This window comes from Pelodiscus sinensis, chromosome 3 (assembly GCF_049634645.1).
Source record: "Pelodiscus sinensis isolate JC-2024 chromosome 3, ASM4963464v1, whole genome shotgun sequence".
Taxonomy (NCBI): Eukaryota; Metazoa; Chordata; order Testudines; family Trionychidae; genus Pelodiscus; species Pelodiscus sinensis.
This window is the reverse complement of record NC_134713.1, coordinates 159,297,808-159,316,518: the sequence shown is the minus strand read 5'-3', so window position 1 is coordinate 159,316,518 and position 18,711 is coordinate 159,297,808. Positions and strand designations below refer to the sequence as shown.

Here is an 18,711-nt window from a genome sequence, read left to right as displayed (position 1 = left end):
CATTTGCTCTCAAGTCACTTAGACCAGTAGTTCCCAAACTTTTTGACACCAGGGACCAGTAAATCCATTCACGAGCTTTTGGAGGACTGGTAACATTTATTTGCATATTTGCATATTCATTAAGCGAATGATGACTATGCAAATAAATTGTTTTTGGTCCTCCCAAAGCCCCCAGTGCCAACTTTAGCCCACAGAAAAGTCAGTCAGGACCACACAAGTGAGATACAAAAACACAACCCCTCCAAATCCCTCAAACCTCACAAATGTAGCCCCAGCTGTGCTTGTGGGTGCTGGGACAGAGTTCTGGGGAAGGGTGCCAATAAGTTCTGGGGCAGGGGACTGGGTGCTTGTGGGTGTTGGGGCAGGGAGGGGACAAGGACCGATACCTGGAGATCCTGTAGCTGCCAAGGCCCAGGAAGTGCGTGGGCTGCTCCCCCATCCCCAAACAGCGGCACGGTAACTAACCCTGGTGTGTTGCATGCCTTATGTCTTCCTGCGTGGGGGGACGGGGAGTCCCAGACCGTGCCAGCCCCAACTGCTAGGGCAGTGCGTGCCTTGCTCCTCCGCTCCCCACAGCAGCATGAGCCACTCGAGCAGCCGGAGCCGGCGCAGTCCTGGATCCTCACTCCCTCCCCTACGCGCAGGAAGGCAGCAAGGGAACAAAGTCCTCAGCGCGCGATGGACCAGCATTTTAGGTACCACACCAACTGTTGGGGCAGAGGGGAAAGCAGCCCGTGCACTTCCGGGACCTGATGCACAGCTGCAGACCTTCCCCCCGACCCTGCAGGAAGCCCGCGCTACCTCTGTGGTCCCTGGAGATAACATCAGCGTGGCTTGGGGGTTGGAGGCAGTGAGGCGGGCTCTCACGCAAAAATTTTTCTGAGGCCTGGTATTTTTTTCCATGGACGGGTACCACAGTTTGGGAAATGATGACTTAGACCTTTTGACAATCCAACTCTAAATCCTCCCTGAAAGTTACTTTTCCATGCAAGCAAATGTTGCAGCTTCCACCAGGATGTTATATGATCATGAATAGGAAGTGTAAGACTTGGTCTTTACTTAAAAATTGTATTGGCAAGGGCATAGCTATGTTGGGGTATGTCTACACTACAAAGTTAATTTGAACTAACAGACGTTAGTTCGAATTAACTTTGATAGGCGCTACACATACAAACCGCTAGTTCGAACTTAATTTGAACTAGCGGAGCGCTTAATTCGAACTAGGTAAACCTCATTCTACGAGGACTAACGCCTAGTTCGAATTAGCTAGTTCGAATTAGGGGCTGTGTAGCCACTTAATTCGAACTAGTGGGAGGCTAACCCTTCCAAGCTTGCCCTGGTGGCCACTCTGGCCAACACCAGAGAAACTTGTCTGCCCCCCTCCCGGCCCCAGAGCCCTTAAAGGGCCACAGGCTGGCTACACAGTTTGTGCCAGTTGCAAGCCTGCCAGCACCCAGCCAGCAGACCCTGCACCTGGCACGCCATGAGCCAGCCACCTGATGCCACCCAGCCCTCCCCCTCTTCCCGGGACCAGCCTGGCGGCTCCCAGGAGCCTGCTCGGGGCCGCAAGAGGCGGGCGCCCACTTGGTCTAGTGCGGAGATCGTGGACCCCATCGAGGTTTGGGGGGAAGCCTCCAATGTCCACAATCTCCGCACTATCCACAGGAACGCGGCTGTCTACGGCCGCATGGCCGACAGCCTGGCCGCCAGAGGCCACCAGCGGATCCGGGAGCAGGTCTGCTGTAAAATATAGAACCTGCGGCAGTCCTACTCCTGGGCCTGCCTGCCAGGGGCCGATCCGGAGGCCTGCCCCCACTTTCAGGCCCTGGACCGCATCCTCGGGGCTCACGCCGTCCATGCCCCCCAGGTGGTCATCGACCCCGGGGCAGAGGGACACATCCCGGACACCAAGGAGGAGGAGCTGGAGGACTCCGCGAGCCAGGAGCCTGCCGGGAGCCTGCCCAGGACCCAGGACCCCCGAGGAACCCCACAGACCACATCTCCTGTGTCATCCGAGGCCGGGGAGGCCTCCACCTGTGAGTACCATCATGCTCCCCTTTTGTGTACGTGGGGGTGGGGGGAGGGGGAGACCAGGGACCGTGCGCCTAGGCCTTGCCCACCATGGAGCAGCAGCTGGGTGTCATGCAGGGGCCTTGGCCTTGCAGAGGGGGGCTGGGTTTCACCCACATTGTCCCCAGGGAGAACTGACCGCTGCTCTTGTTTCACCACAGCCGCCCGCGCCCGGGCCAGCAGGAATGCCAGGAATGAGGAGGACTACCAGGGGTGGCTCCTCGGGTTCATGGAGCAGCTGCTCCACAACCAGGAGCACTGGGTCCGGGAGGACCTTCAGCTGCGCCAGCGGAGTGTGGATGCACTGGAGGAGCATGGCCATGGCCTCAGAGGCCACCTCCAGACCCTGGTGGACTGGTTCCTGCCTCCTCCTGCTCCGGCTCCTGCGGCTGCCCCAGCTCTCGCTCCTCCTCCCACCCCTGCTGCCCCTGCTCCCTCTGCTGCCCCTGCTCCCTCTCCCGCTTCCTCCTCACCCCCTGTCCTTCCTGCCCCACCCTCCACACCCGCTCCCCCCTGAGACCTCCGCACCCACAGTGTTGCGAGACGGGAGAGCCAGCCGCACCCCCAAGCCTGAACTTTCACTTCCCTTCCACCCCTTCCACCCCCTTCCAGCTCTCTCCTCCCAGGTTCCTCCCCCCCTTCCCACCCTCACTCCTCCCTTCCCCCACCCCAGTTATGTAAAATAAAGAGAGGGTTTTTTTGCCAAAACAGGTGTCTTTACTTGACATTAGGAAGGGAGGTTAGGGTATGTCTACACTACCCCGCTAGTTTGAACTAGCGGGGTAATGTATGCATACCGAACGTGCAAATGAAGCCCGGGATTTGAATTTCCCGGGCTTTATTTGCATAAGCGGGGAGCCGCCATTTTTAAATCCCCGCTGGTTCGAACCCCGTGTAGCGCGGCTACACGGGGCTCGAACTAGGTAGTTCGGACTAGGTTCCTATTCCGAACTACCGGTACACCTCGAGGAATGAGGAACGAGGTGTACCGGTAGTTCGGAATAGGAATCCTAGTCCGAACTACCTAGTTCGAGCCCCGTGTAGCCGCGCTACACGGGGTTCGAACCAGCGGGGATTTAAAAATGGCGGCTCCCCGCTTATGCAAATAAAGCCCGGGAAATTCAAATCCCGGGCTTCATTTGCACATTCGGTATGCATACATTACCCCGCTAGTTCGAACTAGCGGGGTAGTGTAGACATACCCTTAGGGAGGGGAAAGGGGAAGGGGGGAGGGTGGAAGAAGGCCCCAGTGGGGCATGCAGGGAGAGTTCAGTCCTCCTCCTCCACCTGGAAGCCCTCCTGCAGGGCTTCCCGGATCTGGACGGCCCCCCGCTGGGCTTCCCGGACAGCGGCGGTGCGGGGCTGAGCGTACTGGCCAGCCATGTGGTCAGCCTCAGCCATCCAGGCTGGCAGGAAAACCTCCCCCTTTCTCTCACACAAATTGTGCAGCACACAACATGCTGCCACCACGGGAGGGATGTTGTGCTCGGCGAGGTCGAGGCGGGTGAGGAGCCACCTAAATCGGGCTTTCAGTCGCCCAAAGGCCCCCTCTATCTCGATGCGGGCCCTGGTCAGCCTCGCATTGAAGGCCTGGTGGGAGGGGTTGAGGTGCCCCGTGTAAGGCTTCATGAGCCAGGGCTGTAGGGGATAGGCTGCATCCCCCACCAGGCACATGGGCATGTCCATGTCCCCGACCCTGATGTGGCGGTCGGGGAAGAAGGTCCCGGCGTGCAGCCTCTGGCACACGGAGGAGTTCCGGTACACCCTGGCATTGTGTACCTTGCCGGACCAGCCCACATTAATGTCCGTGAACTGTCCCTGGTGGTCACACACGGCCTGCAGGAGGACGGAGAAGTACCCCTTGTGGTTGACATACTGGGAGGCCTGGTGTTCTGGGGCACGGATGGGGCTGTGCGTCCCGTCGATGGCCCCCCCCACAGTTGGGGAAGCCGAGGGCGCCGAACCCCCGGATGATGGCATCCGGGTTGGCGAGGCGGACCAACCTGCAGAGCAGCACCCGGTTGATGGCTTTGACCACCTGCAGAGAGACACAGCAAAGCGCGAATCAGTGGGGCACCCGGGTGGCTGGGAGTGCTCGTGCCCTGGCATTGCCCCACGCCCCACTCCCGGGAGCAAACCCCCCGGGCGGCAGGTAGTACGGCTGGGAGAGACTGGCCCCTCCGGTGTGGGGCACTTTTGCCTCCTCCCCCCCGTCACCCCGTTTTCCCTGTGGCGGCCCATCCCCTCCTTGCAGCTCCCCTTGCCCCCGGCCCAGTGGCCAGTGAGTGCCGTAACTGCATGAGCACCACTCCAATGGTGGATCTCCCCACGCTGAACTGGTTCCCGACGGATCGGTAGCTGTCCGGCGTGGAGAGCTTCCAGAGGGCGATGGCCACACGCTTTTGGAGGGGGATGGCGGGCCTCGTGTGAGTGTCCCTTCTGCGCAGAGCAGGGGCAAGCCACTCGCAGAGCTCCAGGAAGGTGTCCCTCTTCATCCTGAAGTTCTGGGTCCACTGTTGGTCTCCCCAGCGCTCCAGGACGATACGGTCCCACCAGTCGCTGCTGGTGTCCAGATGCCAGATGCGGCGGGGCACACTGGCGCCCGGGCGCCACCGCGACTGTGCCATGGCCCCCAGGGTGGCCAGGCGGAGAGGCAGGGGGCTGATGTGCACCAGGTGGAACCAGGCAGCCTCCAGCCATTGCTGGCAGGCTTGCAGCAGCAAGTCCATAAACTGCACCAGAAAGTGCAGGGCGAGCTCTGGCTCCATGTTGCCACCTGCGGCAGCGTCCCTGAAGGGAAGCACCGACACAGACGGGCGCAGAGAAAAACGCTTTGCTGTCCCTCGGCGAGGTAGGCAAGCAAGCGGAAAAGCTGAAAACCGGCTGTCCAGGGGGGTCCCTTTAAGTATGAGCCTCAGATAACCTCAGACAGCAGCCACACAAAGCAACTACTGACCTGCTGCCCTGCCAGAACCAGTTTCAGCCGCCCTTAAATGCACCCCTGCGTCCAATCAGTGTGGACGTGCTAGTTTGAATTAGCAAAACGCTAATTCGAACTAGTTTTTAAGTCAGGATGCGCTAGTTCGAATTAGCTTAGTTCGAATTAACTAATCCGAACTAAGTTAGTTCGAATTAGCGCTGTAGTGTAGACATACCCTTGGAGAGGAGAGGGGATTTGCTGACTTAACTGTAAAGCTAATAACCTTACTACAGATACAGTTATAGCTGTATAAAAGAGTTTACACAATTCTAGATTATGCTGTTTTCTTGAACCAGCACAAGTTATACTTCTGCAAACACTGCTATACTGGCATAACTGCATCAGTACTCGACAGGTTTTGCTGGTTTAACTAGACCAGCAGTGCAGTTAATCTAGCAAAACTTTGAAGTGTAGACAAAGCCTATGAAAAAGTCAGGACAAGATGACTGAGCTTCTGATCTAAGGCACAAAAGGAATAATTTTTTTTTCAAATTAAACTTAAAGTGAAGAAAATGTTTATGGTTAAGTTAAGCTGCACAATGAACAATTACAAGAGCATAAGATGTCAACATAGCTGAGAGTGGCAAACATCCAAAGCTCTTCTCTTCAGGCTGTCTCATTGTTTCTTATTATAGGTCAATGGTTTTAGAGACACAAAGGGAGTGCAGGAGCTGGGTGGGGAATTGTAACTTTGAGACAGGAGTGCAGAAGGGGGTGCAGGGATTTGGGCTGTGACCAGGGATAGTGGATTGGGGTGCAAAGTCTGAGAGGGGGTTGTGACCAAAGAACGGGTGTAGTAGGGGATGCAGTGTCTGGGATGATGTATGGGGACTGGAGCAGGGGTGAAGAAGGTTTGGGTTTTATGGTGCGGGGGAGAGGGAGGAGGGCAAAGGGTTGGGAGAGGGAGGAGCTGGGGTGCCAGAGGCAGGCTGTGGCTGGGAGACCTTACTTGGGTGGCTCCCAGCCAGCAGCCCAGCAGGTTCCTTAACTAGGGTCCCTGATTTCCACACCCTGGTACTGCTCACAGCAGCTACAGGAGCCATGTGAGCCTGGGGGACGAGGAGGGAGGGGCAAATTACATGCTGCCCATTCTGCAAACAGGAAGCTGCTATTGGCTGTTAACTGGCCAATGGGAGCTATTGGTGGCGGGAGCAGTGTGAGAATCCTCTGTCCCATCCTAACAGGTGAGTCCTAACAGGTTTTCCTATAGATTCAAACTCAGTAGATTCAAACCTGCAAAGGGAAGCCCTGACCACATATCCATAGCCCAAGGGCCAACTTACCAACATTAGCTTGTAGGTAGTTACTTTTCAAATCTAAGGAATCTATGGGGCCAATTCTGCTCCCTGCTTTGGTTGCTAGTCCCCGCTTTGTAGGTGTGGAGGGTCTGTAAATGAGCCCATGGTCTTGTGGCTTCACTGTTCTGGTTACTAGAGCTGGCTTGAACAAAGCTGGAAAATGTCGATACATGCTACAGTCACAGCTTGGCTTCAGTGGAGGCACACCTTGACAAGCACAGAAGTGGCTGAAAATGCCCTTTGCCCCACTCCCCTGGGCTACATCTTCTGTACTGGATCTCTCTGTAGTTACGGTACATAAGGTCTGCTCTATTTACTGCATTTATTCCTGCCAGCACTGGCTAGAGACGTTTTGGTGATAATGAAGGTGCTCAGCTCTCATGGAGTTAGGGGTGAGAAAAATGGGCCTGAACAGAACAGATTTGGGCCCAAAAGCTCATTTGCGTGCTCATCCGTTTGCCTTTGATTGTACTTCTGTGGGTCTGTGCTGTAACTGCCTCTGACATCCCTAGAGATCTCTCTTGAACAGGGACTTTTTGCTGCACACTATATTTAGGTTACAGATTTGCATCATGAGCTTGTGGGCCTTACTGAGCTCAAAGCTCAGTTGCTGTGCCAGACATTTACCTACCACATGGTTCTAACAGCCCTGGAATTTGTCTGTGTCATGTGCTGGAGAATCCTTTGCTGGAAGAGAAAACTCACAGCTGTCAAAAATCCATTTAACAGTTCAAAAAACCAAAATTATGAAAAAAATAGATTAACTGAGAGATGGAATCAGAGCGGGGCACATTCTAGCTTGAGTCAATGGATTTCAGTTGGAGTTGGATAGGATCCTACAATTAAACATCACACAGGCTTTGGGTGCTGGAAATCAGAGTCTAGATCCAAGGTGCACAGGTGACTCCTGCCTTCCTGCTGAGCTCCCTCCTCCACACCCAAGCGCCAACTGGTCCTGTACTCTGAGGTGTTTAAAGCCAAGATGTGCATGCAGTGGCCACAAGAATTTTAAATTGTATTATCAGACCTGATTTTTCATAGGTTCTGGGTGCGCTGACATCCTGTCATCAGCAACTGAAAGTTCTGAAGAGTTCGCCCAGCTTCTGCCAAACATGCTCATTTTGTTGCTTAATTGCTAAGACATCTTTTTAAACAATGCATGTTTTAGCTTGAACTCCTTTATAGGGTCTCTTTCTAACAACCAGACCAACCAACCCCCTTCCCTAAAAGTTCTTTATAAGAAAGGATTGGGGAGACGAAATGGAAAAACTGGCCAGTGATTCATAGATAGATACTAAAAATATGCAGCTATTGTTCCTTTATGACCCAGCTGGAGTGAGTAGTTTTGGAGAGGAAGCAGGAAGATAAACAAACATTTCTAACATGCAATAGTGAAGACTCTATTCCAAATGTGTCAGCCCCTGACTAAAGCTATTAGACCCTCCCTTGCTGTGTGTACGTTCATAGCCAGAGATCACTGTGAGCAGGGAGTTCCAGGAACTGAGTTGTAGTGCAGTTCCATGCAAGCCAGAGCTAGATTCCTGCACATAGACACCCACATACTCCGAGTGCTTAAGTAGATAGTTCAAGGGATTGCTACGGGCTGTGATGCCTTTCAACTCTAGGTCACTGGTTCCACTGCAGATTGTCATGAGTGAGAATGTAATAGATAACACTGTTGACTTGTAGGCCAGTGATTTACACCTGGCCTGTGGCAGAAGAAGTTGGACATTATTATAGATAGAAAGTCTCATTTCTAATGGAGGCCACTGTTTGGAATCTGGCTCTGGAGTAATGGTCGGAAAACAATAGTGGATTAGTATCCATATGACATAATCTCACTGCTCTGTGTGGTTCCTACTGGACAGATGGCTGAACTAAAAAATGACCATTTAATTGCAACTATTTATGATAGCCTCAGTAGTGAGGCCAAGGACTGAGCTGGTTGTGGGGACAGCAATACCTGAAGTGGAACTAAAGGGAGTCTGCATTGGTGTATGACTCATACTTTCTTCCAGCCCTCTGAATGTGTATTTTTCTCTAATGAAGATGCCTGTTAAACTTAGGTCTGGCCTAATTACACTACAGGTTGAACTTCTCTAGTCAACCTCATCATCTGACCAATGCTGAGCCAGATAATTTGCTGAACCATGTAAGGTCAATGTTGCCTAGCAGTATTACCAACACTTCCAATGCTTACTGGGCTCTTAGAAGACATGTAGAGGTAAATTAGGCTAAATAACAGCACAGAACACTGAGAGCCAGGATGGCTGTAAACAAATGTTCTGATACTGTGGGAAACTTGTCCACACCCACGATAAGTGGACATCCAGCTAACTAAAATCATGCTGGACCAAAGAGTGCCAGACTAGAAAGGGTCAGCCTGTAGAAAACTAAGTTGGTGTAACTCCAGACTGTGAAAAATCCACACCCCTGTGTGACGGGGCTAACCTGCCCCACACTGAGCAGGAGGAAAGGGAGCCCATTTATTGGGCAGAACACGCCTCTCCCCCACAGCCCTACTGGGCATGCTCGAAGTGCAGCCTCGCTATAAAAGACTGCTGGGCTGCTCAGTTGAGGCAGACCGCTGGGGAGGCAGGAGCTCCGGCCCAAGCTGCAGGCCCGCCGCCGGGCCTGCCGCCAGATCCAGAGCCGGAGGAGGCGCCGCTGCTGCTACCACCAGCCCCGGGGCAAGCCCGCCCCCGACACCGCCGCCCGGTGACCGCCCGCCCCGCTGCAGAAGACGCCCCTGTGCTGCTGCCCCAGGGACAAGACCAGCGGACGAGGCCGCTGCCGGCAACCCAGCATCACCAGGTGGGACCTCTGTCGGCCACCAGATTGGGGGTAGGAAGCAACCCAGGGCAAGGGGCCAGGAACCCCCCCTCCCCAGTGGGCTTGGCATGTTTTGGGGGAGGACCCCCCGCTGAGCCGGTGGTGGGAACCACCCACCACCATTAGGGCCCTGGGTTGGGGTCCGGTGGAGAGGGAGGGCCCGGACCCCCCTACCCCACCCCGCAGTGCTGGACTAGGCCTCTGGGCCTGCTGCGAGTGCTGGACTAGGCCTCCGGGCTGGTGGTTCACGCTTTGTTCCCAGGAGAAATGGGACGGAGGCGGGTGGTACCCCGCCACACCCTGAGTGACAGAGTTAAATTGCCTGAATTCCTCATGTAGACCTAGGTTGGTCATTGGAAGAATTCTTCCTTTGGCTTAGATGATTGCTTGGGGAAAGGGGGATGGATTAATTGGAACTTTAATAGGTGTAAAGGTGTAAGTTGTGTCTACATGGAAGTTCTGCACCCATGTTGTTGTAGCATTTCAAAGAATCTTAGGGCTGGAAGAGACCTCAGGAGGTCATCGAGTTCAACCCCCTGCCCAAAGCAGGACCAACCCCAACTAAATCATCCCAACCAGGGCTTTGTCAAGCTGGGACTTAAAAACCTCAAGGGATGGAGATTCCACCACCTTCCTAGGTAACCCATTCCAGTATTTCACCATCGTCCTAATGAAATAGTTTTTCCTAATACCCAACCTTGACCTCCCACACTGCAATTTGAGACCATTGCTCCTCATTCTATCACCTGTCACTATTGAGAACAACCTCTCTCTATCCTCTTTGGAAGTATTCTTTTCAAGTACTGACTAGCCCTTATATGCCTTTAAACTAGACTTACTGACATAATCGAGATTCACACTCAACTCACTGATATGTAGTTTATCCCCCACCCCTTACACCTTATCTCTGAGTTTAGCTCATTGAGTTGGAGTATAAGGAAAGAATGCAACTTCAGCTATGTTATTTAGTGCAAAAACATTAAAGGGATTATAAATTCACATCCTTCAGAACGTAAACCAACCCTTAAGGGCCAGGATTAGCTGTGAACTTCTCCTACAAACAGATTGCTCTGTAATTGTCTGTTTTAGGGTTTCTTGCATCCTCTTTTAAAACATTCAGTGCTGGCTCACCACAGCTAGAGATGGGACAATGGACAGAATGGATCCCTGGTGGAATCAGGCATGCGGGTTCCTTTATTCTTATACACAAGTTCCCTTCAACCTAAATGAGAATGTCTTAATTTAAAGACTCAGCTAGGTTTGATTTAGCCACTGGCAGAAGAGAATAAAAGTGCCTGTGACAACATCACTTCTAGGGCCAAATCTGCAGCGGGTGTAAAATGATATATGTCCTTGGGCGTCAATGGGGCTACCTTCATGAATACCAGCTGGCCTCTAAGGGTATGTCTAGACTACATGGCTCCATTGACGGAGCCATGTAAACTAGTTTACCCGACATAGTCAATGAGGCGGGGATTTAAATAATCCCCGCTTCATTAAAATAAAAATGGCCGCCACGCTGTGCCGACAATCAGCTGATCCGGCACAGCGCGGCAGTCTAGACGTGGATCGGTCGACAAGGGAAGCCTTTGTTGACCGCTCCCGTATGCCTCGTGAAATGAGGTTTACAGGAGCAGATGACAAAGGCTTCCCTTGTTGACTGATCCGTGTCTAGACTGCCGCGCTGTGCCGGATCAGCTGATTGTCGGCACAGTGCGGCGGCCATTTTTATTTAAATGAAGCAGGGATTATTTAAATCACCGCTTCATTGACTATGTCGGGTAAACTAGATTACATGGCTCCATCAATGGAGCCATGTAATCTAGACATACCCTAATGGATCATAAGAAAATCCAGCCATGCAGGCGTTTAAGCACAGGGCTTGTGAAGAGACCTTGTTATAGATATTTAACATCACAGGTGTCCTATGCGCCCCCCCACTCCTTACTGAGTTTGCTTTCCACAGAGGTGCAGCAAGAGGAAACAGGACATAGCACCTCCATCTCAGGGCCAAGCACATGTCATTTTGCTGTATTTATGCTGCACAATGGACAGGAGGCACTGAGGGCATTAAGTTGCTTGAATGGCCATTTTCTTTCTGCTCTTTCATAGGTGCCAGCTGGGAACATAAAGTCAAAATGACTTGGGCTGGCTATTTTCCTCTGGTGCCAAGGAAGGAACAGGAATATATATATTCCATGAACTGGAATATATGAAAAAAACAGCAGAAAAACTAACTTCTCCCATTCCTCTGGGTTAGGCTGAGCCATCTCTTCTGTATGGAGTGACTTATAGCCAGCATCATCTTCAGGAACCTTTGCATTTCTAAACTGAGTATGGTAGTTACAAAGATGGTAATTGCAGCCTTGCTGGGTCACATCATCGAGATCTCAGCTGTCACCTGAAATGGCCACACTAAAGTATTGAGTTGCCTTTACACTCCATGCTGAAGTGAGAGAGAGAGACAGCTGTCCTGAGTCTGGTTTAGGTGCTCCAGGGGCAGAAATTTTTCACCATGTGTAAACTGAAATGTACAAGAAGCAAAGTGACTGGGGGTTTTAAAATTACATTTGATGTTTCTGAGCTTTCTGTGCCAGTAACTCCACTTTTCTGGAAGAGTAGAGGGGTGTGGGAAGAAAAAGCTTCACAAGGGAAACCAGAAACCAGCTCCCATCATCCATTAGTGAAAATTTCTGCTGTGTCAGCAAGTAAACTGGAAATGAATCTGAGCTATAATCTCTGAACCAGACAACCCAGAACTCTGGGGCCTGTTCAGAATCTTGATCTGGATCTGAGTTATGCAGTGGATTGTCTATAGGCAATACAAGCCCCTTGAACCATGAGGTGTTTTTGATCTCAGGGCCCAGACCTTAAGCTTGTGTGAACTATCCAGTGCATCATTGACTTAAATGAACCTATGATCATTTACACCAGTTGAAGATCTGCCTTCCTGCCTGCGTTAAAATTTTGCACAACAGGTGCATCACTAATATTAAACAGGGACTGGGAGAAAGATCCAGATGAGCAGGAAAATCCTACCCTCCTTACCCGTGCTCAAAGCCAGCACAGGGGAGCCTCCTTAACCAACTCCCAACACCTCCTGTTCATGTCTGATCTTGAGCTATCAGGCTGTGTTATGATGTGTACGCAATGCCACACAAGAAGAACAGCTGCTCCCAAAAAAGCCTGCACTCTGTGATATAATCAACCAGAAGCTAGGCAGGAGAAAGAGGAAGCACAGGGATATTCTTCAAGTTCATCTGACTTTGTCGAGAAGAGCACAACCCAAAGCACTTTGCCAACCATACAAAGGTGTTGAAATGCAGACACTTCTAAAGTGCAGGGCGAGGTGGAGAGGGGAACTGTTAGACAGAACCCTGACTCTGAAAAGTTGCATCTGATTTAAACATCTTTGATTTGTAAGAGCTCAGCAGATATAGAGACTTTCCCTCAAACTGCACAAGGCTCAATTTTCCCATCTCTGAAGAGAGGGGATGACCCTAAAGGGCCTTGATGCTATGTGTTAAAGAGCTGATTACTTTCCTTTGCATCGGGCTAAATCAGGGGTGGGGAACCTCAGTCCTAGAAGCCAGATGTGGCCAACAGATTACCTGAATCTGGCTCCTGAGGCTCAGGGCCCAGCCCCCCCAGCATTGGGGAGCCTGTGCTGGTGCTCAAGCCTCTCCACTGCCCCACTGCAGGGCAGGAGCATGCAAAATCTACTAGGCTAGGCCCCACTAGGCTCTGGTGTACAAGGGAAATGTGGGGAGTGTCTTTCTCCTTAGTTGGAGGCCACATCAGTGAGGGTTTTGTTATTGTTGTTGTTGTTGGTGCTGCCTCTCACTAGTGTGTGGCCTCCCACTGATTTTTCTGTGGGTCAGCATCTCCCAACCCCAAAATAGTTCCCCACCTCTGGGCTAAATTCTGATGTGCTTGTAGTCAGGGGCAAAATTCTTTCTGATTTCAGCAGAATCAAGCTTGAGCCCTTCAACTGTAGGTGCATCGAGATGGCACCCTCATTGAGTCCCTGTTCACAGCCTTATTGATAGCACTACTCTCCCCGTTTTGTGCTCATTTAACCATGGTCCGAATTAACACACCCTCCATTCAGCTGGAAATGGCTGACTAATGAAGACCTGTGAATGCTCATCAGTGCCTACATTATGCAGCATGTGGCTAAAAATAGCCATCATTACAGGTCTGAGCCCAACTTTGGGAGAGATTCATACACCAGACTCAAAAAGTGATTCATCACTTGGTGGCCATGGCAACAGCCATTACTAATAGAGGCAATAGGATGTCAGCAGCATGGCAGTGTTCAGTGAGTGAGCAAGTGCATGATAACCTCATCAGAGTGCATAGGAACAAAAGTGACTGTTGTTCTGATATGCCGCATACTTGATTTCCCTTCTCTTCCCTAAATCCGTGGTCATTAATACCTTCCTGCTAAAAAGGAAGAGACTTCTGAAGTTGGGAAAAAAAGAAAAGAAAAGTTGTTACATTTGTTGCAACCAAAAGCAGAAAAATAGCAGAAATGAAAGAAAATAGCAGAAATTTAAGGAGATGCCATTAAAGATGGCATGCAAATTATTCTTTTTTAAAACCTGGACTTGTGATCTTTTGTATTTATTATTATGAAAGAAGGTCTGAAAGTTCTTGTGTTTTTCTTTCCTGCTTGTTTTTAGCCCAAGAAATATTAGGTCTATTAAGTTTATATTCCTTAATTTTGTTGGCGGTGTTATAAGTTTATTATGAATGTGTGAATTTCAATAGAAGGGTTGAATCTTTGCCAAAGATGTTATTTCTCATCAATGTTCATTAGGCACTCAAGTAAAAAGTTTCTACCAAAGCCAAACAAAACCCAAAGTGTTTTAAATACTTTGACAAAAATCATTCTTCCTCCCAATTTCTTAGTTTAGTTCTCTTATGTCATCATGTTGCTTGTCATCTAATCTTTCACAGCTGAAAGATAACACCTGAATTTCTGAGGAAAAAAAAAGAAAATAAACTTGCAGACCTTCATTGTAAATCATTTTTAAGGGCGTGGACGCAGGTCCAATATATTTACTACGTTTTCAGGTTACCTTTAAAAAGTCAAAATTTGCCAACAATGACCATACAGTGGTTTTAGACATAGTTACTCTTTTCCAATCTATTATTACATAAGGCAAAAATCTGCATATTTCAAACATTGTTTGCATTATAAATCCAACGGCCTAATTTTCAGAAGGGGTTAGTAACTGAGTTCTTCAGTTTTTTGGAGTTTAAGTTCAGACATCTTAAAGAGACAATTTTCAGAGGTGAATGTGGGGAGTGTTTTTTCTCCTCAGTCAGGCACTATGTCAGTGAGAATTTGTTTGTTTGTTTTGTTTCTCACTTGTGTGCAGCCCCCACCTGATTTTTCTGTGGGCCAGCGGCCCCCAACCCAAATTAAGGTTCCCCTCCCCTGCTTCAATAAGAGATGGGCCCAAGCTACATAATTTGAATCTAGATTTTGAAAACTCCAAAATGTGGGGCTGTTTGGACCTGTAGTTTTGGTTCAAGCCCTCTGGAATTATAGAAGCCATTTCAGAAATCCAGATCTGAATTTGAATTCAAGCATCTTCAAGCATTTTGGCATGCTGAGGTCTGGGATTTTGGTTTAAGCCCATCTCTGCTTTAGAAACATGCTCAGGGAAGGTATATGTTTTCTCTTGCAAGCCCGTTTATTATAAATTTTAACATTATTCAGTGACAGCACCAGTTGGAAAGTGACTTTTTGTTTCTCAGCATTTATTCTTTGTCATGCTTCCTATTTCTGCCTTTGGGACTAAAAACGGAAGGAGTAGAAGGGAAAGAAAAATAAAAGCAGCCCAAATTAAATGTAATTGTGAAGCAGTCACCCCCACAGCTTTCAGGGCCAAGCGTTATAACTGCTCCCCTTTACACAAGGTTGGATTTAACAATATGTGTTAAATGATCATGTGCTTTAAATGAAACATCTCTGTCACCAACAAACTGAGCATTGCAAGGACCAAGAGGCTTAGGTATTGGACATGTGCAGAATTCAAAAAAGCCTCCAGCAGCTCGACCCTATTAAGCCATAATGCAATATAGTTTGTCTGTAGACAATATCCAAGGGAGAAAGTTCTACAGAGCTCAGTGCTATGGATGACTTCTTACCATAGGCAGAGTGGGAAAGGCAGAGAGGAGAAATGCAGAAAGAATAAAAGGGGGAGAGGAAGTGTAAAAGCAAGAAAGGTGCAAACTACTTGCAGTGACATGAAGGCCTGTGGGGGGAGGAGCATTGTTGTTACAGTGCGTGGGATGAGAGATGGGGAGTCAGTGACACTGTGAGGGGGATGGGAGGAAGCAGGGATGGGGAGGGGAGTTGGGCTGTGTGTCACAGGGAGGAATGAGAGGAGGTGTGGAAGTGTTATTGGATTAACTTGCAGTAATTTTATCTCTGGGGTAAAGACTGATGCTCGTCATGGCTCCTGTCCCTACTAGCAGTGATATGCTAGGACTTTGGTCTGTTCCGCATCACTTCTTGAGGCGGGGGGGAGTTAATGTCTATGTGGCTGCTGTTCATGCGTATTTGACACTTCCAATAGAGGTGAGCGATGACATCTCTGCTTTCTTTCTCTTTTGCAGCTTTCACAGGTGGCCAGCCACCAAGATAGCCAGATCTCAGATCTCACAAAATTCAGATTCTTCTTCAGTTTCAAATATCTGAGCTATTATCTTTGGAAAATCATGGAATACAGGAGTGATTCCAGGAGACTGGAAAAGTGCACATATACTGTCCATCTATAAAAAGAGAAATAAGGACAACCCAGGAAATTACAGATCAGTCTGTACTTCTGTACAAGGAAAGAAAATGGAGCAAATAATTAAGGAATATATTTGCAAACATCTAGAAAATAATAAAGTAAGAAGTAACAGCATGGATTTGCGAAGAACAAATCACATCAAATTAACAGGGCAACAAGCTTTGTGGATGAGGGGGAAGCAGTAGATGTGGTATAATTAAATATTAGTAAGGCATTTGAAACAGTCTTGCATGACATTCTAATTAACAAACTAGGGAAATACTACCTAGACAGAGCTACTATAAAGTGGGTGTATAACTGGTTGGATAACCACTCACAACCCTGGTCTATGCTAGGACTTTATTTCGAACTCCCCCCCCCCCCCCCCAAGGTTGAATTTATAAATGGAGTATCCACACTGCATAGCCCGTTATTTGAAATAATGGGCTGCTTATTTTGAAATCTGTACTCCCCAGTGCTTCCTGGAGCTCTAAGTCAAGGTAGCATGTCCACATTAATGGAGCCTGCCTTAAACTAATTTCAAGGCTTCCCTGTAGTGGGGACACACTATTTCAATTTTGTAAAATCAGGAGTTATTAAGTTGAATTTAGTTAATTTGAAATAGTTTCCTAGGGTAGACATGGCCCTCAGAGAGTAGTTATCAATGGTTAACAGTCATGCTGGAAGGGCATAATGAGTGGGGTTCCACAGGCATCAGCTCTGGGACCTATACTGTTCAATATCTTCATCAATGACTTAGATAATGGCATGGAGAGTACATTTATGTAGTGTGCGGATGATACCAAGCTCGGAGGGGTTGCAAGTGTTTTGGAGGATAGGGTTATAATTCAAAATTATCTGGACAAACTGGAGATATGGTCTGAGATAAGCAGGATGAAATTCAATAAGGACAAATGCAGAGTATTTCACTTAGGGTACGTCTACACTTGCTCCCTAGTTCGGACTAGGGATGCAAATGTAGCCAACTGAAATTGCTAATGAAGTGGGGATTTAAATATCCCGTGCTTTATTAGCATAATCTCTCCCATGCACTATTCCGCTCACCAGCTGATTCGAACCAGAGAATGCGCTTCAGGACGCATTAGTTCAAATAAAAAAATGAGGAGTAACATTAGTTCGAACCAAGGGGTTTGATTCGAACTAACGTGTCCCGGAGCACACTTCCTGGTTCAAATCAGCTGGTGAGCAGAATAGCGCACAGGCAAGATTATGCTAATGAAGTGCGGGATATTTAAATCCCTGCTTCATTAGCAATTTCGGTCAGCTACATTTGCATCCCTAGTCCGAACTAGGGAGCAAGTGTAGACGTACCCTCAGAAAGAATAACCAATTATACGCATAAAAAATGGGAAGTGACTGTCTAGGAAGGAGTACTGCAGAAAGGAATGTATGGGTCATAGTGGACCACAACTAAATATGAATCAACAGCGTGACACTGTTACAAAAATTGCAAACTTTATTTTGGGATGTATTAGCAAGAGTGTTGTGAGCAAGACATGAGAAGTAATTCTTCTGCTCTACTCCATGCTGATTAGGCCTCACCTGGAGTATTATGTCTAGTTCTAGGTTCCACATTTCAGGGAAGATGTGGACAAATTGGAGAAGGTCCAGAAAAGAGCAACAAAAATTATTGAAGGTTTAGAAAACATGATGTTTGAGGGAAGACTGAAAGAATTGGGTTTGTTTAGTCTGGAAAAGAGAAGACTGAGAGGGGACATGATAGCACTTTTCAATTATCTAAAAAGTTGTCAAAAGGAGGAGTGAGGAATTTATTTTCCTTACTCTCTGGTGATAGGACAAGAAGCAATGGGCTTCTTTTTGGACATTATGAAAAACTTTCTGTCAGGTTGCTTAAACACTAGAATAAATTGCCTAGGGAGGTTGTGGACTCTCCATCATTGGAGATTTTTAAGAGCAGGTTAGATAAACATCTGTCAAGGATTGCCTAGATGGTGCTTGGTCCTGCCATGAGTGCAGGGGACTAGACTTAATGATTTCTTGAGATCCTTTCAATCCTATGATACCACTCTCCTCTCTTTAGAACCGACAACTTGCTCTAGCCAGTTGTGCATTCTGTTTCTATAGTGCAGTGTGATTGAGTTGTCTATATGTAAGCATAAGGCCCTGGCCTGCCCCTCAAAGGAAAATCACAGGATCCCAGCCCTGATTACTGGCAACAATATGCACATGCCCCAAGCAACACTTTTGAGCTGCTGCAGCATTAGAGACTATTAGAGGTTATCATCAGTCTTAAGACAGGGGCGTGCATAGGAAATAGGAATGTGGCAGATAAGTGATCTATCACATAGACTTCATTAACCTAAACTTATCAGAGAAGTTTCCAGTGAGAGGAGAAGGGAAAAGGGTTTTGTTACTGAAAAGTTATATCAGACAGTGAAAGAAAGAGCACTTTTGTATCTAAGGGCTTGTTTACACTGCCACTTTACTGCGCTATTGTACTACTACACCCCTGCTGAGAGCAGCAAGTTATAGCACTGTAAAGCTCCAATGTAAATAGGCAACTGTTCCACCATTGTGACATGGTCACATGATTCCCAAATGGAAAATAGCTGAGAATAAAGAGAAGCGGGATGGAACACAAAAGTGAATGGAGAGACTAGAATCTGACTTTCTATAATGTCTTTCCTACTTGAGGAATCATATATGGGTACATCTACACAGCAGAGCTAAAGTTGAATTAAGCTACACAACTTCAGCT

General features: G+C 48.7%; 1 protein-coding gene across 11 annotated transcripts in view; it reads left to right on the top strand.

Annotated features, from left to right (window-relative positions):
* The window catches only part of LBH (LBH regulator of Wnt signaling pathway), a 217,913-nt gene that overhangs the window by 140,618 nt on the left and 58,584 nt on the right, over positions 1-18,711 (top strand). For 2 of the 11 annotated variants that reach the window (XM_075925340.1, XM_075925339.1), the window contains exons 5-6: positions 1,868-2,036; positions 2,232-2,752. The exons of 5 other annotated variants lie outside the window; for them this stretch is intronic. In XM_075925340.1, the coding sequence (XP_075781455.1) occupies positions 1,868-2,036; positions 2,232-2,587 (525 nt within the window). In that variant the 3' untranslated portion in view covers positions 2,588-2,752. Of the gene's footprint in view, positions 1-1,867; positions 2,037-2,231; positions 2,753-15,813; positions 16,983-18,711 lie in introns of those variants that run through there. 4 more of the 11 variants (XM_075925341.1, XM_075925338.1, XM_075925345.1 and 1 more) reach the window with 4 other exon arrangements.